Source organism: Sus scrofa, chromosome 9, assembly GCF_054392235.1.
Source record: "Sus scrofa isolate SSC_HxYL_T2T_F1_AM1 chromosome 9, Sscrofa_HxYL_maternal_Yorkshire_Landrace_v2.0, whole genome shotgun sequence".
Classification (NCBI taxonomy): Eukaryota; Metazoa; Chordata; class Mammalia; order Artiodactyla; family Suidae; genus Sus; species Sus scrofa.
This window is the reverse complement of record NC_139391.1, coordinates 127,223,145-127,248,696: the sequence shown is the minus strand read 5'-3', so window position 1 is coordinate 127,248,696 and position 25,552 is coordinate 127,223,145. Positions and strand designations below refer to the sequence as shown.

At 36.6% G+C, this 25,552-nt stretch overlaps 1 protein-coding gene across 4 annotated transcripts in view; it reads right to left on the bottom strand.

The window, feature by feature from the left end:
- Positions 1 to 25,552, bottom strand: part of XPR1 (xenotropic and polytropic retrovirus receptor 1) — a 223,780-nt gene that overhangs the window by 35,437 nt on the left and 162,791 nt on the right. Inside the window, exons 10-12 of one of the 4 annotated variants that reach the window (XR_014816379.1) lie at positions 20,621 to 20,792; positions 16,120 to 19,459; positions 14,734 to 15,185 (exon numbers count right to left, since the gene is read on the bottom strand). Coding sequence is in view for 1 of the 4 variants with exons in the window: in XM_003130352.7 (XP_003130400.6) it covers positions 19,265 to 19,459; positions 20,621 to 20,792 (367 nt within the window). In the remaining 3 variants the exon portion in view is untranslated. Of the gene's footprint in view, positions 1 to 14,733; positions 15,186 to 16,119; positions 19,460 to 20,620; positions 20,793 to 25,552 lie in introns of those variants that run through there. The other 3 variants (XR_014816378.1, XR_014816380.1, XM_003130352.7) reach the window with 3 other exon arrangements.

Genomic DNA, 25,552 nt, shown 5'->3' with positions numbered 1-25,552 from the left:
AATAACAATTTATTCATATTGGCTCACTGATTATAACAAATGCACCACACTAATGCAAGGTATTAATAATAGGGGAAATTTTGTGACAGTGGGGTGGGGGTGGGGCAGATATAAGGAGTCCTATTATCTACTCATTTATTCTGTAAATCTAAAACTGTATTAAAAAAACAAGTCCATTAATATTTAGAAAAAGATAAGCTAGGAAGTTCCCTTGTGGCACAGCAGGTTAAGGACCTGTGGTACAGGCCACAATTGCAGTGTGGGTTCAATCCCTGGCCCAGGAACTTCCATATGCCATGGGTGTGGCCAAAAAATTTAAAAAAGATAAGCTAATGACTGGAAGAAAACATATGTAAATATTATCCAATAAAGGACAAGTATCTTAAATGTATAAAAAACTCTAAAAACTGAGCAATAAAACAGGGAACAATCTAATTAGAAAATGGGCAAAAGACACAAACAGGCATTTCACTGAAGAGGATATACAGATGGCAAACAGGCATATGAAAAGATTTTCAAGAGAATTAAAACCACAATGAGGTATCATTACACACCTAAAAGAATGGCTAAAATAGAGTGACATCATCAAAAGCTGGAGAGGATCTAGGGAAACTAGACCACTCATACATTGCTGACGAGAATATAAAACGGTACAGCTGGAGTTCCCTGGCAGTGTAGCGGGTTAAGAATCCAACTAGTATCCATGAGGACATGGGTTCAATCCCTGGCCTCACTCACTGGGTTAAGGATTTGGCATTGCTGTGAGCTGTGGTATAGGTCACAGATGTGGCTAAGATCCTGTGTTGCTATGGCTGTGGTGAAGCCGGCAGCTGCAGCTCCAATTTGACCCCTAGCATGGGAACTTCCATATGCCACAGGTATAGCCCTAAAAAAAAATTTTTTTTTTTAAAAAAGGTACAGCATTTTGTAAACGGTTTGGCAGTTTTTACATAAACTAAACATGCAGCTACTAAACTACCAAGCAACTGCACTCTTGAGCATTTATTACAGAGAAATGATGATTTATATTCACCAAAGCCTGTACATGGATGTTTATAGAACTTATATTCATAACAGCCCAAACTGGAAACAACACAAATATCATTTAGGGAGTGAATGGTTAAACTATCCATACTACAGAATACTACTCAGCAATAAAAAGGAACAAATGTACTGATTTACACAACCTAGATGAATCTCCTTAAAATTATGCAGAGTGAAAAAAAGCAGATCTCAAAAACTTTATAGGACTATATGATCTCATTTCTATAACATGACAGAACTACCAAAAACAGAACATGGTTGTGGTTGTCAGGAGCTAGGGAGAAAGTGGGGGCAGTAGGGAAGAGGGTGTGAATATGAAAAAAGCAACACTTTGGGGCTGAAATTGTTCTGTATTGGGACTGTATCAAGGTCAATATCCTGGTTGTGACACTGTACTATTACTTCTGTAATATGTTACCATTGAGAAACTGTGTGAAGAGTATATGCAATCTCTGTATTACTTCTAACAACTACATGGGTATCTATAATTATCTCAAAATAAAAAGTTAATTAAAAAAAGAAAATTTTGCTCTTCCTCAAAACCTTCGCTGAATTCACTGTCTCATCTAAACCACTTTGGTACCCTATACAATAGTGATAATACAGTATCATCACACCTTTCATGTTTACTTTAATCTGTTATTGTCCCTTACTAAACTATGAACTCCAAGAGAATGTCTTAAAGGTAAGATAGGCTGTGTTCTTTTAAATACAATGGAATATTAGCCAGCCATAAGAAGATTGAAATAATGCCATTTGTCGCAACATGGATAGACCCAGAGATTAACATACTAAGTAAAGTAAGCCAGAAAGAAACAAATATCATATTGACATTATTTATATGTGGAATCTAAAAAAAATAAAAAAGACTTTATTTACAAAACAGAAACAGATGCATAGACATAGAAAACAAACTAATGGTTACCAAAGGTAAAAGGTGGGGGAAGGGCAAATTAAGGATCTGGGATTAACAGATACACACTATTATCCATAAAACAGATAAACAACAAGGACCCATATTCAGGGAACTATATTCAGTATCTTGTAATATCCAAAATGGAACAAAATCTGAAAAAGTATATACATATATGTATATATATGTACACACACACATAACTGAACTACTTTATTGTATACCTGAAACATTGTAAACCAACTATACTTCAATAAAAAATAAAAATTAAAAATAAAAGATATGTTGTGCTCACCTATGTAGGCCTATCATATGGCACAGTCTGTAGGTGTTTGGTAAATGTTGAATAAAACAGATGTACGAATGTAATCAAGAAGGCAATTCAATTATTATATTGTACTTATATTCAGTTTACCATCTGTATAGATCCTTATTTACTGGCTCTTAAATAACAAAATGATCTATTCAGTTATTTTATTAAAGACTGACTTCTGCCTTTCCTTACTCCTTTAGGAATATAATTAAATAAACTCTGGAACAGATAAAATTATGTGTTCCTGCCTTTTCACCTGCAAAGAGACACAGTTTCACTTACTTAACTGCATGGAATGCTACTGACCAAAAAACATAAGGGTGCTTAAAGTTTTTGTTTGTTTGTTTGTTTTGGTCATGCCCATGGCATGTGGAAGTGTCTGGGCCAGGGACCAAATCCATGCCACAGCCAGTGACAATGCTGGATCCTTAACCCATGGGGCCACCAGGGAACTCTTAAAAGCTTTTGACATTGTCTCTAGTGTTTATTTTATGAGGCTACTAAAAAATCTTCAAGCAGCTGGGGGGAAAATGTAATTGTAATGTATACATGTAAGGATAACCTGACCCCCTTGCTGTACAGTGGGGGAAAAAAAAAAAAAATCTTCAAGCAGTTCCCATCATGGCTCCATGGAAATCAACCTGACTAGTATCCATGAGGTCACAGGTTCAATCACTGGCCTCACTCAGTGGGTTAAAGATCAAGCAGTGCCATGAGCTGTGGTGTAGGTTGCAGATGTGGCTTGAATCTAGCATTGCTGTAGCTGTGGTGCAGGCTGGTAGCTGTAGCTCTGATTTGACCCCTAGCCTGGAAACCTCCATATGCCGTAGGTGAAGCCCTAAAAAGACAAAAAAGAAAAAAAAAAGTTTCAAGTACTACATTCCTATATATTGGAATGTTTTTCTTAATTAAACTGGAAAAAATTAAATCATAAACACAAGCTAAAATTATAGCCAATGAGAAATGGAAACAAGATTGTATAAGATTTAAGCAGTCATAATAGCAGGGTACAGTTAATAAGAGTTGAATAAAAAATAACAATATATATTCCATATTATGATTAATTAACACATCTAAAAAGGTAGCAGTAAGAATATATATAACAGCAAGCAAGCACAAAAAAAGATGGAAGCCAAAATCTTTTCCACCATTTTCCACACAACCTGCCAATACTCTAAACTAGTATAACATACCAGATCTAAAAAAAGCCATCTGAAATCTCAGAGTCCTAGACTGTATTGCCTTTTTATAGAAACCTTCACTTGATGCCTTTTCTTTCAAGTTGGATATTAGAAACAGAGTAAAACCTTCATCATCCTAAACTTTACCAGTACTTCTGAAACACCTATTCGAATACTGAAGCTAGGGACCATCTCATCAATCACAGTATCAATCTACTTTGAGACTTAGTTAAAAATAAAAAGTTTAATCTCTAATGACTTTAAGCAGAATACAAGCTGATGGGAAAACATAAAATCCTTTTGTCAGAAAAGAACCCTCGGTACTTCTTTCTTGGTGAGTGTGTGTGTGTGTGTGTGTGTGTGTGTGTGTGTGTGTGTGTATGTTGAGACTTTCATTAGAGTTACACTTCCGGTCTGTTTCTGCCCTGCTCTCTCATTCCTCTCTAAGGAACTTATTAACACATACTTTCTTAAAGCTTTCTTATGAAGTGGGGACTCTGTTATCAGGTAACATGTCCAAGGCGCATGTGATCCAAAACCCATGGCCTCATTCACTATGTTCTACTACCTCTCTACCATATACTGCATGACTGTCTAAGACCTTGCAAATAGTACAGTAAGAAGAAACAGTATGCAAACCCAGATGTTTCCATATTTGTTTAACACCACATTTGTTTACCATCTCCTTCTCTACTTTCTACTAGTGTTTACTTAAGTGTGGTCAGTGAATTATCTTTAGTAGAAGCACTACTATAGGAGGTACATATTAAAAATGTAAATTTCTGGATCATCACCCTAATCCTACTGAATTAGAATGAAAGTGGGCCCAAGATTATTCATTTTTAAGTAATAATCAATGGTTATTCATACATATACCAAAGTTTGAGAGACATGGCATTACATTTTGCTGCCTTGTTGGAAATAACTTTTTATCTTTTTTTTTTTTTTGTCTTTTCGCCATTTCTAGGGCCACATCCATGGCATACGGAGGTTCCCAGGCTAGGGGTCTGATCGGAGCTGTAGCCGCCAGCCTACGCCAGAGCCACAGCAGCGCAGGATCCGAGCCGTGTCTGCGACCTACACCACAGCTCACGGCAACGCTGGATTGTTTAACCCCCTGAGCAAGGGCAAGGATCGAACCTGCAACCTCATGGTTCCTTGTTGGATTTGTTAACCACTGCGCCACCACAGGAACTCAGGAAGTAACTTTTTAGAGTAGAACAAGGAATGGATTCAGACTTAGGATTCTGGTTTTGCTACTTACTTCCATGTGACCCAAGCAATTAAACTTCCCGATATATTAAAAAAAATAGTAATACCTACTTTCTCTCCAAGGTAATATCAGGTTCAAAATGAAATAATGTGTGCCAAGATGCTACATACTGGCAAACAGCTCCATTAGAATGACAATATAAAGAGCTGAAGGAGCCTTAGAAAGACAGGCTAGGCCAATTCTTTTTCATTCTTTAAATGAATATTTTCCTGTTTACAAAAGAATTGTACACGCACCATAAAATTCATAAAAGGGCAAATAAGGTGTGAGCACTGGACAACCATATTATCTATAAATGTTATTTTTACTTATACTTTAAAAAGTTTTTTTTTTTTTTTTAGGGCTGCACCCACAGCATGTGAAAGTTCCCAGGCTACGGATCAAATTGGAGCTGCAGCTGCCAGCCTACACCACAGCCACAGCAACTTGGGATTCGAGCCGCATCTGTGACCTACACCACAGCTTAGAGCAATGCCAGATCCTTAACCCACTAAGTGAGGCCACGGATCAAACCCTCATCCTCATGGATACTAGTTGGGCTCTTAACCTGCTGAGCCATGATGGGAACTCCTAAAAAGTTTTACTATTCTTACTTTCTTTTCATTTTCCTACGGAATAATTATAATTAACCTTTAAAAGAAACATGCTCTAGGGTATTATTTAGAGGCAACAAAAAAGTATTTACCGAGAGCCCTGAGAATCCCATATGAGGAAACAGAAATGCAACACATCAACGTGATATTTAAATAGTTGGTAGATGCTTTATTTTCCCTCCTATTAAGTAGGAGCACTATTTTTAAAAAATCATTTTGGCCACACCCCTGGCACGCAGAAAATCCTGGGCCGAGGATTGAATCCATGCCACAGAAGTGACCTGAGCCATAGCAGTGACAATGCTGGATCCTCAATCCGCTGCATCACCTGAGAACTCCACTATTTTTTCAGTATGTAAAGAAAATACTGCTTTTACTATAAGAAAAATTTCTTTCACACTAAACATTTCAATTAAAATCATATTTTATACCTCATTCAAAATAATGCCAATGAAACTAAGTACTAGCTCACTGATCTTTCTATATTTCATTTGCTACATTTTAGGAAGCATGCTGGAATGTTTATTAAAAATATATACTAAGGAAATAACCACCCAGCTTCAAAAAATATTTAATTAGCTAGTATTTCTTAGGAAGGGAGTTTTAAGATACTAACAAAAAATAAAACTCTAAGCAAATTATTCATGTCAAACCATTCTCCTATCACTTGCAACAGCATTAATATGTTGGTGTTTATTTTCCCTCAAGAATGATTTTCGGAGTTCCCGTCGTGGCATAGGGGAAACGAATCTGACCAGTAACCATGAGGTTGTGGGTTCGATCCCTGGCCTTGCTCGGTGGGTTAAGGATCCGGTGTTGCTGTGGCTGTGGCATAAGCTGACAGCTACAGCTCTGATTAGACCCCTAGCCTGGGAACCTCCATATGCTGTGGGTGCGGCCCTGAAAAGACAAAAGACAAAAAAAAAAAAAAAAAAAGAATGATTTTCAATTTTCTGGCAAAGAGAAATTAATTACATAGTTGGGCTGACTCAATACTGCTCTTACTAATCAAAGCATGTAACTGTTAATGTGAAATCGCCAGTTCCTGGCAATGTCTTTTCTTTTCTATGATGTGGCCATTAGGACCAAAGGAGCACAAACTGAAACTATTCACATAGAAGTATAGTTTAAATTATTGTTGTTCTCCCCCAGTGTACCTTTGTGCTTTGCCAAACACAAATCTACTTGGTACTTGTAGGGATAGCACACTACACTATCTGATCTTTCTTTGTTTATCACATGTTTAAACATTTTACCTCTGGGAAGAGCTCAGATCATCTGTAACATTAGAAGGCAGTAGAGTAAAAATAATTATAAGACCTGGGTGTGAATTCTAGCTTTGTCATCTACTTGCCACTTGACTTTGGAGCTATACTGTCTGTATTCAGTTTCATCACCTAAGTTCTTCCACTTCATAGCTGTAGAACTTTGCAAGTAACTTAATCTCTATTTGCAATTTCTTCATCTAAAAAATGACAATCAAGTGATTACCTTTGACAAAGGCTCTTCTTGACTAGTCAGCTTCTGCTAAACTCTCTAGATCTCAAAACTTGGTGTTTGTCCTTGTCAAGCATGCATCATCTAGTTGTAGCAAGAACTGTGCTAAGTCAGCTTAGAGGGAACGCTTTACCCTCAAAAGCTGATCATTCTCCATATCTCACCAAATTCCTCATCCTCCACCCTTCGCATCTGATCACCCTGTTCTGTTTTCAGCAAAAGTCCTGTCAAGTCAGTTTAGTCAGAATCCTCTCTTACTCTTGATGTTGCCTTTTAGTTATTTTTCACTCGCTGTCTCTCCCCCCCCTGCTCCTTGGCTATAAATCCCCACTTGTCCATTCTATATGTCAGAAATGAGCCTAGTTAAATGCTTAAAAGAGTAACAGCCCATAAAAAACTCAATAATTATTAACTTTAAGTAATATATTATTTTTTATCTACTATTTGCAAGTGCTTTGGGTTACTTTTTCATGAATTTAATTTTTTCCTTTTTAAAAAATTATAGCTGATTTACAATGTTGTGCTAATTTCTGCTGTTTACTTATTATTATTATTATCATTTTTGTCTTTTTCTAGGGCTGCACCCAAGGCATATGGAGGTTCCCAGGCTAGAGGTCTAACTGGAGCTGTAGCTGCCAGCCTACACCACAGCCACAGCAATGCCAGATCCGAGCCATGTCTGCAACCTACACCACAGCTCACGGCAACACCCAATCCTTAACCCACTGAGCAAGGCCAGAGATCGAACCCGCAACCTCATGGTTCCTAGCCAGATTCATTAACCACTGAGCCACGACGGGAACCCTTCTGCTGTTTACTTTTGACAAGCCATTATATAATAATCGTGTACCATACAGTCACTATAATTAATTTATACTCCTATTGCTGGACATTTATTAGATTTAGTTTTTTACTGTATAATGCTGCGAATATACACTTGTTTTTACCCATTTCTCTAATTACTTCCTTAGGAAATAGTTATGGAATGAGACTTACTAGGTCAAAAGGTATGAATGATTTTAATACCCTTGACAGAATTCCCAAATTGCCTATCGATTCGTACTCAATCAAGAGAATGAGTATTCATCTCTCTAGATCCATGCCAGCATGAGCATCATCACTTGTATGATTAAATTATTTCAGTTTGCACTTCTTTTGCTATTAGTGAAGTAGAACACTTTTCATGAGTTTATTAGCCATGTTTGTTTATTCTTCAAAATTATGTTTATATCTTTTTCCAACTTAAATATCAGTTAAAACTCCTTTCTGTTTTGTGGGTTTAAATGACATTTGAAAAATATCCATTCCCTTCTCCCATGACTCTTACCCAACTGATGCCAAGTTTACTAATTTGCTCTGGCTATTCAGAATGGTTAGACTTCCTTTAGGCCTGGCTATATGACTTGCTTTGGCCAGTGGGAGGTTACCAGATATGAAACAAGCACAGACTTAAAATGTGTTTGTGTAATAGGAATTGTTTCCGCTAGTACCATGTGAAGAGTTTTTTCTTGGATAACTACTGTTCCTTTGGCCAGGGCCTCAAAATGAACAAACATGTAATAAACTCAAACCCAGTTGGCAGGGAAGAGTCAAAAACCTGGTGGTAACAGTGGTCTGAGGCAGTGCTATCCAGCTGAGCATAGCCTAGTTCCACCAATTTCCAGTTGACCCAAAGATACGTATATCTCCTCCTTTATATCTGTGGGTCATATATACACATACACACACATACATATACATACACACACACACAAACACACACACACACATATATATATACACACACATATATATGTGAAATATGTAAAGAAGGATAAATTATTACTGTTTTAAGCTGAGTTTTGTGGTGGTTTATTATGCAATATCTGATTAGAACACTTATTTTTTTTTTGTCCCTGATGAAGCAGTAAAAACGATCAATTTTATTTAATTTTGATCCTCGAGTACATGTATTTTCATTTTTTCTTTCTTTTTTTTGTTTTTTTAGGGCAGCAACCATGGCATATGGGTTCTCAGGCGAGGGGTCTAATAAGAGCTGTAGCCGCTGGCCTATGCCAGAGCCACAGCAACATCAGATTCAAGCCGCATTTGCGACCTACACCACAGTTCCTTAACTCACTGAGCAAGGCCAGGGATCGAACCCACAACCTTGGGTTCCTAGTCGGATTTGTTTCCACTGTGCCACAACGGAAACTCCTATTCAAATTTTTTTAAAAGGTAAAATTTTAGAGCACTTACTGTATCATACTACGAAAGTCTGAAAAAAAGAGATTCATGTATAATCTACCACTTATGTTCCCTAGAGTAACACATACCGAGAAGGAACTGAAGGATTTATAATTCATTTGCCTGCTTATTTTTTTCTCTTTTCTTTTTGCTGAAGTACCTAGACACTATAACTTTCCTTGATGGTTATACTTCTCATGTAAGTCTCATGTAAAGTTATATACAATAGAATATATATTAAAATTAAAAATTTTATTTGCAAATAACGGTTTTTAAATTCCTTTCCAATTAGAGATATTGTTCCATAAGTTGAATTCATAAGTAATTTTGAATTTGTTCTTTTAAACATCACAGATTCTCTACCAATATCTAAACAATAGTAGAGATTGTTTTTAAACTTAAAATTTTTGTGCATTAGTGTTTCAAAAGCAACATAATTTACAGAGAAATGCTAATAAATTACATCTGCTGTAAGGGCAACTGAGAAAACAAACACGATTAGAGAAAATACAAGTAGCATCAGGGTATAAGGATAAGCTTTTTCTTTTAAGTGAAAAAGACACTACAAAAAAATAAAACTTATTCAAAGCTATAATTATTATTTTAAAAGCAATTTTATGTGAAATATAAATGGGATTGTTAGTATACTATTTATAAAACCACTTAAAATCAGCACAAATCCAAGCAGATAAAGCTACTCAAGAATTAGTATTAAGTCAAATTAATAATCAGAAACAAACAATATCTCACATTTGACTTTATAACATCAGCAGGATTTAAGTCAATACTGACAAATGGTGAATTCTAAAATAACTGATCTCTTGTCCACATTATTAGGCCAGAGAAATTACAGCAAAATGTAACAAATTTCAAAAGGGTTAAAGAGTTGAGCTACTTTCAGCAGGAAGTTCAAAATGAAAGCATTTATTCGAATACATTGTTTTAAAAAATTTTGTATGTCTTTAAAAGTTAATGAAACAAAAGTTTCCCTAGAGGTTTTTTTTTTTTTTTTTTTTTTTTTTTTTTTTTTTTTTTTTTTTAATAGCATTTCTAATATAGTAAAACAAGACTAAAATTTAAAAATTCTGGCATAGAAGCCTATTATTCTGGGTAGAACAGGGTAACAAACTGGCCATACCCCCAGAGAGGAAGCACTTCAGGACTATGTGTGCCCACCCAAAACAATGAAATGACTATTTGGCCTGAAGGCACTGAACTACTGCTAAGGAATCCTCATTAGGGAGCACAGCACCCTTTACAGAATGTTAAACAAGAGGGGATCTAGATGATATATAAGAGATCTGGGCACTGAAAAACAACCAAGCAGATAAATATAAATGAACTCAAGCTTTCAAGTGAATAGAGAAATTTTTTTCCAAGTATTTTTAAATGTCTAGTAGAAAATGCTAACAAAATGCTAACAAAAACGTCTGAAGTAAAACATGAAATATTTTTACAAGAAGTTTTTTTTTCTTCCGTGTATTCAGAGAATAGCAAAAAGTAAAATTCAGTAAGAATTTATAAATATTTTAGAGTGGTAAATTAAAACCAAAATCTAATGAAGTACTTTCTCTTCATCAATGGATTAGAAATAACAACCCAATAGCTTTCTTTCACTGTTGTACCTCCAACACGCTTTTCCTTGCCAAGACCAAGAAATCTCAAGGACACAAAAACGATTTAAAACATTTTCCTGTCTCCTCCACTCCCAATTCCAACAAAAACTTGTAGGAACTGGCTTCAAATTTAGGCTTGTAATGAAATGCGAATTCTTAAAATATGGAGATAGGCTGTGAACTAAATTCCCTTGTTTCTAAAATCAATGATGGAAAATAAAATTTACTGAAATGTTTAACATGCGTTTCTTTCTTACTTGAATGAAGGCCAGCTGCAATACACTTACTCTCCCTAAGGTAGATCTAAACCCCTTCCCTCCCCTTTTAAAAAACGATTCTAGGTATAAATCTTGTGCCTCTATTTTTATAAATCATGCAGCATAGGACATAACCTTTGAAATAATCTTGAAAATACCCCCAATAATGCTGTTACTATGGTGACTCTTGTAGACTAGTTCTCCGAAAAGACTCAGATTCCTGAGTGTGAACAAGGTTTTTAGTTCACCATTTTTTAAACATCCCTCCACAGAAAATGTGTGTGTAGCACATACATATTCAATAGGAAAAGTTCTACCTCAATAACCATGCAGAATCTATTCTTTTGGCTCAATAATTATTTCTAAAGTCTATGTTTTCTGATGCCTTTTGCCTTAGGATATTGTCCAAGAAAATGAAATCAAATTTTACTTCTAATCACCATTCAACGTTAAATTTTCTGTCAATGGTTCTTTGTGTTGTCTTTTTGGTAAAAAAAAAAAAAAAAGAAAGAAAGAAAAAAATTAGTGATGACACATTCCTAATTGACACTTACCCAGTACCACACAACCTCCAATACCCCCATCCCAACACACACACGCTCACTCTCTCTCACCTTCTTTCCCTCTCAAGGTGAATATAAGTGTTTCTCTAAAAAAGACTTTCAATTAGGGAAGATCCACATATACCAGCTCTAGACAGCAAAGAGAACTATATTTCATTTAGGCATTTAATCATAAATTCCACTGGCAGCAAGTTAAGAGTTTATAAGGTGATTTCATGGGCACTACCTTACTTTATCCTTACAACAAATCTGTGACATAAAGAGAATAGATATGATCTAGGCATCAAGATGGCAGAGGAGTGAGATGTGGTGCTCATCTTCTCCCACAAATATATCCAAAAAAAACCCCTATATAGGAAGTTCTTGTTGTGGCTCAGTGGTTAACAAATCCGACTAGGAACCATGAGGTTGAGGGTTCGCTCCCTGGCCTCGCTCAGTGGGTTAAGGATCCTGCGTTGCTGTGACTGTGGCGTAGGCCAGTGGCCATAGCTCCAATTAGACCCCTAGCCTGGGAACCTCCATATGCCGTGGGATCAGCTGACATGGAGGGGGACCTCAGAGCCTCGGAGAAAAGTGCAGCAACTGGGGCTATAATCAAAGAGTATAAGGGATGCCCATTCTCACCACTTTTATTCAACACAGTATTGGAAGTCCTAGCCATAGCAATCATATAAACAAAAGAATTAAAGGTATCCAAATTGGAACAGAAGAGGAAAAACTGTTACTATATGCAGATGACATATTATATATAGATATTATATATAGAAAAACCTAAGGACTACACAAAAACTATTCGAACTGATCAAGGAATTCAGCAAAGTAGCAGGATACAAGATTAACATTCAGAAATCAGTTGTGTTCCTGTATACTAACAATGAAATATTAGAAAAAGTATACAAAACTACAATACCTTTCAAAATAAACTCCCCCCAAAATTAAATACCTAGGAATAAACCTGGCCAAGGAAGTGAAGTACTTACATGCTTAGAACTATAAAACATTAATCAAGGAAAATAAAGAGGATTCTAAGAAAGAGAAAGATATTCCATGCTCCTCGATTGGAATCAACAGAATTAATACTGTTAAAAATGGCCATACTACCCAAAAACAATCCACAGAGTCAATGCAATCCCTATCAAATTACCCATGACATTTTTCACATAACTTAAACAATCCAAAAATGTATATGGAACCATAAAAGACCCAGAATTACCAAAACAATCCTGAAGGAAAAAAAAAAAAAAAGTAGGAGGCATAACTCCCAGACTTCAGACAATACTACAAAGCTATAGTAATTAAGACATTGTGATACAGGTACAAAAACAGACATATAGACCAACGGAACAGAATAGAGTCTAGAAATAAACCCAGACACCTATGGTCAATTAATCTTTAAAAAAGAAGGCAAGAATACAAAATGGGAAAAAAACAGTCTCTTCAGCAATTGGTGCTGGGAAAACTAGACAGCTGCATGTAAATCAATGAAACTAGAACACACCTTCACACCATGAACAAAAATAAACTCAAAATGGCTTAAAGACTTAAGCATAAGACAACATACCATAAAACTCCTAGAAGAGAACATAAGCAAAACATTTTCTGATATCAACCATACAAATGTTTACTTAGGTCACTCTCTCAAAGCAACAGAAATGAAAGCAAAAATAAACCAAAAACTGACAGGCTTTTTCAGAGCAAAGGAAACCATTAAAAAAAAAAAAAAAAGACAACCTATGGAATGGGAGAAAATAGTTGCAAAAGAAACAACTGACAAGGGCTTAATCCCCAAAATATACAAACAATTCATACAACTCAGCAGCAAAAGAAAAATGGGCAGAAGACCTGCATAGACATTTCTCCAAAGAAGACATGGATGGCCAACAGGCACGTGAAAAAATGTTCAACATCACTAATTATTAGAGCAATGTGAATCAAAACTAAAATGAGGTACCACCTCACACTGGTCAAAATGGCTATTGTTAATAATTGTACAAATAACAAATGCAGAAGAGGGTGTGGAGAAAAGGGAACCTTCCTGCACTGTTGGTGGAAATGGAAATTGTTATAACCTCTATGGAAAACAGTATGGAGGCATCAGAGAAAACTAATATGGAACTACCACATTATCCAACAATCCCACTCCTGGGTAAATATTTGGACAAAACTTTCATTGAAAAAGATACATGCACCCCTATGTTCACTGCAGCACTATTCACAATAGCCAAGACATGGAAACAATCTAAATGTCCACTGACAGATGAATGGATTAGAAGATGTGGTACATATACACAATGAAAATACTACTCAGTCATAAAAAAGCATAAAATAATGCCATTTGCTGCAACATGGATGGAGCTAGCAACTCTCATACTAAGTGAAGTAAATCAGAAAGAGAAAGACAAATACCATATGATACCACCTACATGTGGAATCTAATATACGGCACAGATGAACCTATCTACAAAAAAGAAAAAGTCTCATGGACATGGAGAAGACTTGTGCTTGCCAAGAGGGAGGGATAGGGAGTGGGATGGACTGGGAGTTTGGGGTTAGTAGATGCAAACTATTGCATCTGGAGTGGATAAGCAATGAGATCCTCCTGTATAGCACAGGGAACTATAGTCATTTGTGATGGAACATGATGGAGGATAATGTGAGAAAAAGATGGAGGATAATGTGGGTCACTTTGCTGTACAGCAGAAACTGACAGGACATTGTAAGTCAATTATAATAAAATATAAAAAAGCTAAAAGTAAAAATACCATTTGGGGATAAAAAAGAAATAGATATCTAGTTATCCTCAGAGAAAAGGAAAAATATTTCAGAAATAAAGAGTACATTTCAAGCATAAAAAAAAAAAAAGGAGAATGCATAGATACTATTATCTCTACTTTTTAGGTGTGGTTTTGTGGTTGAAAGGAAAAAAAAGCCCTAGGCTGAAGATGAACAAAACTGGGCAACAGTAGCAACTGTAACATCTTTTTCTTTTTAGGCCAGGGACTGAACCCGCATCCTTGTGGATACTAGTTGGTTTTCATTACTGCTGAGCCACAACCGGCACTCCAGTTTATAAATTCTTAAGGGCAAGAATCATGTTTTGTTTGTTGCTCTAATTTTAGTGTCTGACATAGCCCGATACACAGAATACTCTCAATACTTACTAAATCTATCTATGTACCTATTTACTCTTTCATCTACCTACCTCAGAATTAAAAAGTGAGGTGTTTACACAGAGGTATATATAAAAATGTTAAAACTTTTTCTTTTTTTGTTATGCATCAATTAATTTCTCTTTGCATGTATTATGTATTTTACATATTGAAGTCTATGGGCATTATTTTTCTAATAGCTTTTGCTCATTTCATGTCTCTGTCAAATTTTGTTAATTCTTTCAATGTTTTAAACTTTTTATTATTACTGCATTTGTAATTGTGATTAGTGATCTCTGACATTTCCGCTGTAAAAACATCAGGACTCCCTGATGTCTCATATGATAATTAGCATTTTTTAGCAATAAAACATTTCGTCTTTTTTTTTTTTTGCCATTTCTAGGGCCACTCTCTCGGCATATGGAGGTTCCCAGGCTAGGGGTCAAATCGGAACTGTAGCCACCAGCTTACACCAGAGCTACAGTGACACGGATCCGAGCTGCGTCTGCAACCTACACCACAGCTCACAGCAACGTCGGATCGTCAACCCACTGAGCAAGCTCAGGGACTGAACCTGAAACCTCGTGGTTTCTAGTCGGATTGTTAACCACTGCATCGTGATGGGAACTCCGCAATAAAACATTTTAAATTAAGGTACATAAAGTCAAAACCTTTTCTGATTTAGCCTACTGGTTTTCCAATTAGGGTATATAGCAGATATTCTCTATAAACTGGATGAGTGTAATCTGCAGTTTCAAAATTATTTTTCAAAAATACATTTAAAGAATGTGTGAAAGCATTTCATCAAAAAACACTGTATTGCCAAACATATATTAAAATTAACAGTATTTTAATTTTCCTAATTGTTTCTTGAGCATGTATACTGAACTAAACAAGGAGGCTCTAAAATTAAATATCATATGATTGGTCCTATTTCAGCTTTGTTATACTGCTCAGAAACAGAGAAATCCTTTTTCATTCATTTTATGTTCAATTCTTTACTCAGTATACTTTCAACTCTTTGCCTTCAACAAAGAAAACTTGATAGATCACAAAAAATAATTATTAATAACAGACTACTATACAATTTTTTGGCATATAAATCATTATTTGTTCAAAAAATTGAGTGACACAGCAACAACAAAATTTCCATTCTTACTTATATAGCAATGTTAAAGTTTCTCAGGGTTTACTTATGTAAAAACTGAAAAATGGAAGTAGTAAGTAATATAAATTTATATCACTAAAATATCACATTAAAATAAAAGTTCAATGGGAAAGATAAAATTTTTGACTATTGTAGAATTGCTTCATTTAAAAAATTAAATGATAGTGACTATCATGCTTTTATATTTATATTACCTAGCTACACTTAGTAGAAACATTTAGCAATTTCATTTTAAAATATGAATATTTAGGAGTTCCCATTGTGGCTCAGCAGTTAACAAACCCAACTAGCATCTGTGAGGACGTAGGTTTGATCCCTGGCCTCGCTCAGTGGGTTAAAGATCTGGCGTTGCCATGAGCTGTGGTGTAGGTCACAGACATGGCTCAGATCCTGTGTTGCTGTGGGTCTGGTGTAGGCTGGCAGCTACAGCTCTGGTTCAACCGCTAGCCTGGGAACATCCATATGCCACGGGTGTGGCCCTAAAAAGACCCCCTCCAAAAAAAGGGTAAAATGTGAATATTTAAAATTTATTGGAAACTGTTTGTTATTATTTAAAATTAAGATGAAAAATTTCAGACATAAACTTAAAAATGTCTGAGAAGTAATATAATTTAAAATAATAAAATGTAAAATGATAAAAGTTTTAAAAAGTTATATGAATGGGTACATGAGCAAAAAAACACTACCCCAAATCACTGCTTCTAGAAATTATAGGAGCATTCACAGATAGAAAGAATATTGTTAGAATAATCATACTACCAAGGCAATCTATAGATTCAGTGCAATCCCTATCAAAATACCAATGACATTTACCACAGACTAGAAAAATCACTCTAAAATTTGTATGGAAACACAAAAGACCCTCCCTCCAACCATGGACAAAACAATCTAGAGAAAGAAGAACAGAGTTGGAAGTAACAAACTCCCTGGTTTCGAACTATACTATAAAGCTTCAATAATCAAAGCAGTATGGTACTGACACAAAAAAGAGACAAAGAGTTAATGGAAGAGAAGAGAGAACTCAGAAATAAACCCATGCAATTATGATCTATGACAAAGGAGGCAAGAATATACAATGGGGAAAAGATTGTCTCTTCAATAAATAGTGCTGGGAAAACTGGACAGCTATATGCAAAAAACTACCTTTTTATATCATACACGAAAATAACCACAAAATGAGTTAAAGATTTAAATATAAGACCTAAAACCATAAAACTCCTAAATGAAAACACAGTTATGTCAAGAGCATACTGCCTTTTTTAAAATGCACGTTTTCCAGGTGTAGTGCACCATAGGTGGCAACATAAATTAGTGCAGCCACCATGGAAGTTTTTAATTCCTCAAAAAATTAAAAATTGAGCTACCATACAATCCAGCAACTCCACTTCTGGGAATTTTCTAAGGAAAACAAAAGCACTAATTTGAAAAGATATATGCACCCCTGTGTTTACTGCAGCATCATTCACAATAGTTAAGGTATGGAAGCAACCTAAGTGCCCATTGGTAGATGAATGTATAAAGATGTCATGTATATACACACAATGGAATATTACTCAGCCACAAAAAAGAATGAGATCTTGCTATTTGCAACATGAATAAGCCTAGAGGGTATTATGCTAAGTGATATAAGTCAGATAGAGAAGGACAAATACTGTATGATTTCACTTATGTGTGGAATCTAAAAAACAAACAAAAAGAACAAATAAAACAAAACGGAAGCAAATTTATACATACAGGGAACAAACTGATGGTTGCCAGAGTAGAGTGGGGTTGGGAGTGAGTGAAGTAACTGAGGGAGATTAAAAGGTATAAACTTCCAGTTATAAAATAAATGGGTCACAGGGATATAATGTATAGCAGAGGGAATACAGTCAATAATATTATAGTTAAGAGTATTATAGTAACTTCAGACAGTAACTAGACCTATCATGATCACTTTACATTTTATAAAAATACTGAATCACTGTTGTACACCTGAAACTAATACAATATTGTAAATCAATTACACCTCAAGGGGGAAAAAAAGAATAACTATTAGAACTCACCGGAAAGTACCAAAAGCAGGCAAAAAGCCTGGGCTTACTAAGAAAAAGTGTTGACTAATAAACAATTATGAGTTCGTGGCTTTTTGCCTGAGGGTGCTCCCAATATCCTCTTTCTATTCCAGTCTCTCTCTCTCTCTCTCTCTCTCACACACACACACACACACACACAATCAGTCTTACTACCTCCATGACAGTCAGGATTGATGGAACAGGTGGAAATTTAGAGGGGGAACCCTTGAAGGTAGAGACTTGCAGAAAGGGTAAAATGCAAAATATGAGTACAAAATCGACAAAATCCCAGGTGACTGACAAGTAAGAATGTGCAGTGGAGAGTCTGAGGAGCTAGCCAAAAAGTAGGTGCAAGTGAAAGAGGAATTAAAAAAAAAATTATGAGAGCTTTAGGCTGTATTTCCTTCACTGCAATACTTAAGTTAAATTATATCATTTAACAAGAGTACCTCCACAGTGGTAAAATTATTGGCTACATAATTAATATGACTGAATCACAGAATCTACTGCAAAAAGTGGAAGTATGTTGTAAAGTGTTCTGCTGGACCAAATTGCAAGCTTTATAAAAAACAACCATCCTGATTTTTCAAGACCATCAGACACACAGCAACAGTTCTAGAGCACTAGTTAAGGCTCCTAAACTAGTATCTTAAAAAAAAAAAACACTGAAGAAAAATTTTTTACCAAAGTATTTAAAAATAACTGCAATAATTTCAATTAGGACATTTCTTTACCACCCACAGATGAGAATGCACCCTCTAAGGTGTGGGCTGACACTGATTTAAACAGACAAAGAAGGAAGGCATTTTAGTAAAAGGAAGTAAGATCTTTGATTGACAGTTCTTGGAAAAAGGTTAAAAATTCAAAAGGAGTGACTGCATGTGGCTCAGAACCTAAAAGCCTTTTTCTCCGCCCAACAGAAGAGCAGTCTCAAGTAATAACTGGTTGCCATGGAGATAAGAAACTAGAGAGATCAAAGAACTCAATTTGCAGTTAAATGGGCTGGAAACAATCCTTACTACTTGGTGAAGGAAAGAGATTAAAAATATACATGATTGCCACAGGGAATCTTTTTCACCTAGCATTTCTCAACCTCATTAATGAACAAAAAGTCTAAAAAACCAAATGAAAACCCAAAGTGTCTTGGACTGAGCTCATTAAACATAATTCAGAATTTCAGATGTTATCACAAATCCTTCCTATTCTGCATGATTTTGAATCTTTTTAATGGTACCTGTTAGTAAATATTGTAATGAGACTAAAATTGTGTTCAGGAACAAACTAGTATTACTGAGGGGACTAGAGCTTCAATGGGGGAAAAAAAGCAAGACAAGTGGAAAGGTAACACAGAATAAGAAACAGATTCACGTGGTGAAAATCTGGATTAAAAAAAAACCTTTTCGCAATCATAGAATACCTTTGTGCGTGCTGTAAAGGGCTGCAAACGTCACCATGAAGAAAGTCGTGGAGTATTTCCCAGCATTAACTAAATGAGGAAAGGCTCTCTTTGTGTCTCGGTATCTGCGCAGGCACTGGATAAAGCGAAGCCAAGCAGGAATGCACTGAACAACAGCCCGCACACCATATGAATATTTGTGGCAAATTTCTGGTTCTGTGAAGATTTCAAAGAAGAAAAGATTACAATTAAACAACTTGTTCACATCATTTAGTCATATATTGTAACCACTAGGAAATCCATAGAAGCAAGGAACCTGAGTTTCAGAATCACTTTTTTCTTTGTAGCTACTGTATTCTCAAACTTTTCAGTGGCTGTTAAACTGAAGAGAGAAAGTAAAATACACAGTGGGAACTTATGAAAATCTGCCTGCTCAGATTTCTATCTGTTCTAGAATCACCTTTGGAGTGCAGTAAAACTCTAAGACAATTAGAAGATGAGTATACTTATCAAAGAGAAAAAAAATTAGTAAGTTCTATAACCTGAAACATCAGGAAAACCTATAAATACCACTGGTGACTCCAGTCAATTTTCTGAGCTCCAAACCACTATATTATACCCCCTATAGTCTGTTCATATTCTTGCTCTTTAAAGATAAAACAACCCCCTCCAAAAAAAAAAAAAAAAAAAAAAACAACCAATGAACAGAGTTTGTATTTTTTTTAAATGAGAAGAATGAAGTTGGTAAACCAATTTTCTTCAAATTTTGGAAATGTATCTTAGTGGCTCAACATACAACAGAGTTGTGATCTGCTCACAATTGATGAAAATGTGTTGCTATTGGCTTCATTAACTTTTGTTAGTCAGATGTTACATAATCTGTCTAAATTTGGTCTTTGTCATTAAGGCAAAATTCCTTAATATCTTGAACACCTGGCATAAACTAAGAGTGAGGAAAAGAGCCAAAACAAACAAACAAACAAAAAAACAAGGTCTCCAGTAAGAATTAATAAACAATTTACAAAGACTTTCTCAAAGCACTCGATCTACCTCTAAATAACTGTAAAGCAATACTGTGACGGCAATTATTGACACTAAAGCATCTGTGATATAATTACCAATGTACTAGAAGATTTTTCTAGTTTTAGAATTTTTTAAGTGTAAGTTATAAATCTCCTGGCAAATGAATGGCTAAAATTATAAAACATAATTCAAGAGCCAAACTATATCAGATATAGAGATTGCTAAAAGAGTGCCAAGTACATTTAATTAAGTTTGTAATATTATTGGATGATCTTAAATTTCTCAGTTATCATTCCCAATATTTCTTGGTTTACACTGGCAGTTCGATAGTGTGGATGCACATTCATACCCTACCTTCTGAATCATTTGGCAAGAGGCCGCCACTTTCATCCCATTTGAGCTCAAAACTGTAGAAGCAGATCATATATTCCAGGTCCATAAGTATCACTGACAGGCTGTTCAGCTGATCGGCCAGCCAGAAATCAGCAAAGCCTACCTTATGGAAGGGGGCTGTAAATACTCGAAACTGGGAGAGAGGAAAAAAAATCAGAAAACAAAGAAACAAGAAAATTCATATTAAATTTCTCTAATTCATGTCTGACACTGCTGCATGATTACTTTAGTGGATCAAATGGAAACTAATGAACCAACCACAACATAGGGGGACCTGGCAATGGTGGCTAGATTAAGAATTAGTCGTCAAGGGAATGGATAACTAAGAAAGGGTGGGGCAGGTGGAAGGCAAGAATAGCTATAGTTACAAAACAGAAAGCAGAGATTTTGGAAGCAATTAAGTAGAAAGCAGAGTGGCAAAAATGCATTGAGAGGACATTTAACATTAGGGTCTAAGATAAATTTGCTAAAGACCCATGTGCTATGACAATTTTTGGAATATTCTCCCATCTTAGCTAACCTAACACAAAGCTCTTCTTTGCCTACAAAGGATATGAGGGGAAGGATGGTACCTCATGGGAAGCATCACTTTGATTTCACTAATGCCATGAGGATGACTGTATTTGTCTTGAAATTATACTACAAAAATCAGCACACATACCACTGTTATGAAAACAATAATAAGTCAATTCAGGTTAAATGTACTGAGCACTAATCCATGTTGTGTATTTTTCTCATCGTGCATTTCTTATGATTCATTAACTATAACAATTCTATGAGCTAGGTATTATCCATATCCCCATTTTACAGAAGACCTGTAACCAAAATTCATCCTGACCACTCATGTGTGGAGCCTGTTTCCTATTGCAAAGGGAAATTCTGGCACTGCAGAGAGAGGCAGATACTAATCATCAGAAATAGGCTCAGGAGTTCCCGTCGTGGCGCAGTGGTTAACGAATCCGACTAGGAACCATGAGGTTGCGGGTTTGGTCCCTGCCCTTGCTCAGTGGGTTAACGATCCGGCGTTGCCGTGAGCTGTGGTGTAGGTTGCAGACGCGGCTCGGATCCTGCGTTGCTGTGGCTCTGGCGTAGGCCAGTGGCTACAGCTCCGATTCAACCCCTAGCCTGGGAACCTCCATATGCCGCGGGAGCGGCCCAAGAAATAGCAACAACAACAACAACAACAACGACAAAAAAAAAAAAAAAAAAAAAAGAAAAGAAATAGGCTCAAATTTATAGATTGCCTTAAGAAGCCTTCAAGTGAAGTGAAGATGGAATGCAGGCAGCTTTCTTCCTCACCCTGCTAGGCCCTTTCTGTCTAACATAGTAAGAATGGACTCCTAAAACAAGGAATCCTGACTAAGTGACAGTTTTGAGAAAATGAGTCTAAATCTATAGCTCTCTCGGGATCTGGGTAAACTCATTTAATAGACATTCAGCCTGGAAGACTATGGCTCTTGACTCTCAGCCTTGGCTGGTTCTTACTTTCTCTAAATAACTCCCTTGATTACTTCAGGGAGATAAATGGCTATATTATAAATCAACCCTGGGATCAACTATCTATGACAGGTATTGCCCTAGAGCTTTGGAAATTAAACCAGGGATCTACAAGACACAATATAGGCTTGAAGACATTATTTTCTGGAGCTAATATATTTTGAGTCTATGGCTCAGCTTTTGACGACTTGCTTACTCTTTCAATAAGTAAGGCAGGTAAGCTATATTGTTTGCAACCATAAGCTCCACAGAGCAAACCTTTTTTTTTTTCAGGATGGGTTGGGGTAGGAGGTATTAAGAAAGTGAAATGTTAATCATTTATGCTCAAAGAGGTCCTGGTACAGTTTATACAATACTTTAAGAAACTCTAGGTGCAGAATGGATTCAGAGGATAACGTAGAAATATAACAGCAAAGGATCAGGAAGTCTAACTCAGTCTCTAGTCATAGACTTTTGTGAAACTGGTAGCCTAACTGCAAATTTTTCATTTCTCACTGACATGAGATAGAATACTACTACTCTCACAACCTGCCAAACTCAGCTCCCAAACCTGGCTATTATAGAAAACCTCCATAAGAGCAGAAGGTAAGAAGAGTGTATTAGATAAGAAACAAAGAGATAGATGGATGGACTAGAAGAGGGAAGAAGGGACATAAAAAGGCAACTGGAGGAAGGGAAAATTTACAGAAGAGAGAAGATGAAAAAAGAAAAGAGTGGTATTTGTTGGTATAAGACAACTAATGAAGGAAAGTCTTTCATGCATTTAACAAAGGTTTGTAAGTATTTATTTACTACAGGTCAGGCATTGCAGAAATATTAATAAATAAAACATGGCATGTACCCTCAAAGACCTATAGTCTCTTTGGGCAATTGAACACATGAAGAAATGACAGCATCGTGTAGCACCTGCTATTACAGACAGGCATACAAAATACTCTGGAAATACAGGGAAGGGAGCAAGTAGTTTGGTCTGAGGTAGGATAAGTGGGGAAGAAAATAAACAGACCATACTTAACTACCTGATATTTACACACAGAATTCCCCTTCTTCCTTTCTTGTTCTGGCTAAGATCTTTCAACTTCTACCTTGTAATTTATGATGAAAACAATAACAGGGTGTTCCCATCCTGTCTCAGTGGAAATGAATCTGACTAGCATCCACAAGGATGCAGGTTCAATCCCTGGACTGGCTCAGTGGGTTAGGGATCCAGCGTTGCCGTGAACTGTGGTGTAGGTTGCAGACGCAGCTTGGATCTGGCGTTGCTGTGGCTGTGGTATAGGCCAGAGGCTACAGCTCTGATTTGACCCCTAGCCTGGAACCTCCATATGCCACAGGTGTGGCACTACAAAGACAAAAAACAAAACAAAACAAAAACCTAAAAAATGGTAACAAATCACTGAGTAATAGTATTAAGAAAGCTAGAGACAATCTGGATACCTGATTATTTTACCCACTTACACAAAAAGTCACTAATAAATTGTTACAAAGAATATATGTTAATATCATTTTCTAAGTTAATATAGGTAAACAGTTAAGGAGATGAAGTCTTTTCTTTTCTTTTTTGTTTTTTTTTTGTCTTTTTGCTATTTCTTGGGCCGCTCCCACAGCATATGGGAGGTTCCCAGGCCAGGGGTCTAATTGGAGCTGTAGCTGCCAGCCTACGCCAGAGCCACAGCAACGCAGGATCCGAGCCGTGTCTGTGACCCACACCACAGCGCACGGCAATGCTGGATCCTTAACCCACTGAGCAAGGGCAGGGATCGAACCCGCAACTTCATGGTTCTTAGTCAGATTCGTTAACCACTGGGCCACGACGGGAACTCCCAGGAGATGAAGTCTTAATTTCTACTATGGATAATCACATTCTTGCCAAATTTGATTTTTAAATTCCATTAGTTGATCCACTAGATCAAAGTTAAACATCTTAGATAAAGTAACTTTCAGATCTAACTCTTAAATGGTAGCATTTAAGAAATAGATTATGGAGCCAGACTGCCTGTGCTCATAACCCATCTCCATTATATCTTTGCTATGTGATCTTATTTAACTTCTCTGAACCTAAGCTTCCTCACTTATAAAATGTGGATTAACAGCAGCTCCAACTTCATGGTTTATTAAAAGGATTAAGGAGTTCCCATTGTGGCGCAGTGGTTAACGAATCCGACTAGGAAGCGCAGGTTCGGTCCCTGCGCTTGCTCAGTGGGTTGACGATCCGGCGTTGCCATGAGCTGTGGTGTAGGTTGCAGACGTGGCTCGGATGCCGCGTTGCTGTGGCTCTGGCATAGGCCGGGGGCTACAGCTCTGATTGGACCCCTGGCCTGGGAACCTCCATATGCCGTGGGAGCGGCCCAAGAAATAGCAAAAAGAAAAAAAAAAAAAAGGATTAACTAAATTGACAACTTATAAATTGTCCAGAACAGTGCATTATTAAAAGAGAACATTTTTCTAATAATATTCTTATAATAGAGACACATAAAAATTTTAGTATACAACTATGGAAAGTATTAGAAAAAGAAATACCCAAATAACATATCAAAGGACTCTAATTTTTAAAACTTCATGTAGCTTTCATAAGTTGATACTGTTGGTTAGACAATCTGAGGCATTTGTTCATGCTTTTTTTTTTTTTCTTATGGCCACACCCATGGCATATGGAAGTTCCCAGACCAGGGACTGAATCCAAGTTGCAGCTGCGAGCTAGGCCACAGTGTGGCAACATCAGATCTTTAAGCCACAGCACCGGGCCAGGGACGGAACCCACAATACCACAGAGACAACCAGATGGATCCTTAATCCCCTGTGCCATAGTAGAAACTCTGTTTATGCTTGCTTGCTTGCTTTTTTTCCTCCCTTTTTGGCCTCCCCATGGCATATGGAGTTTCAGGGCCAGGATCAGATGTGACCTAAGCTGCAGTTGCAACATATGTCACACCTGTGGCAACCTGGATCCTTTAACCTGCTGTGCTGAGGCAGGTATTGAACCTGCGTCCTGGCACTGCAGAGATGCCGCCTATCCCAGAGCACCACAGCAGGTTTAGGCTTTCTAATTGGATTTCCAATTAGGACAGATACAGATCTGGAGAGAGGATATATGACAATATGAATGTAAATAAACTGTATTAATTTGACATATAATACAAATATCGAAATAAATCAATTTCTTCTAAAAAATTTTTTTCAGTTTTTTTAGGGGAGAGGAATGACATATCACATAGATTCAAATTTAAATATGGATATAAACGGTGTTCAGTCAGTGCCTATCACTATGGCCAAGTGACATATGTTCTTTTCCCACTTAAAAGTAAAGGAGGAATTCCTGCTGTGGCACAGTGGAAACGAATCTGACTAGGAATCATGAGGTTGCGGGCTTCGATCCCTGGCCTCGCTCAGTAGGTT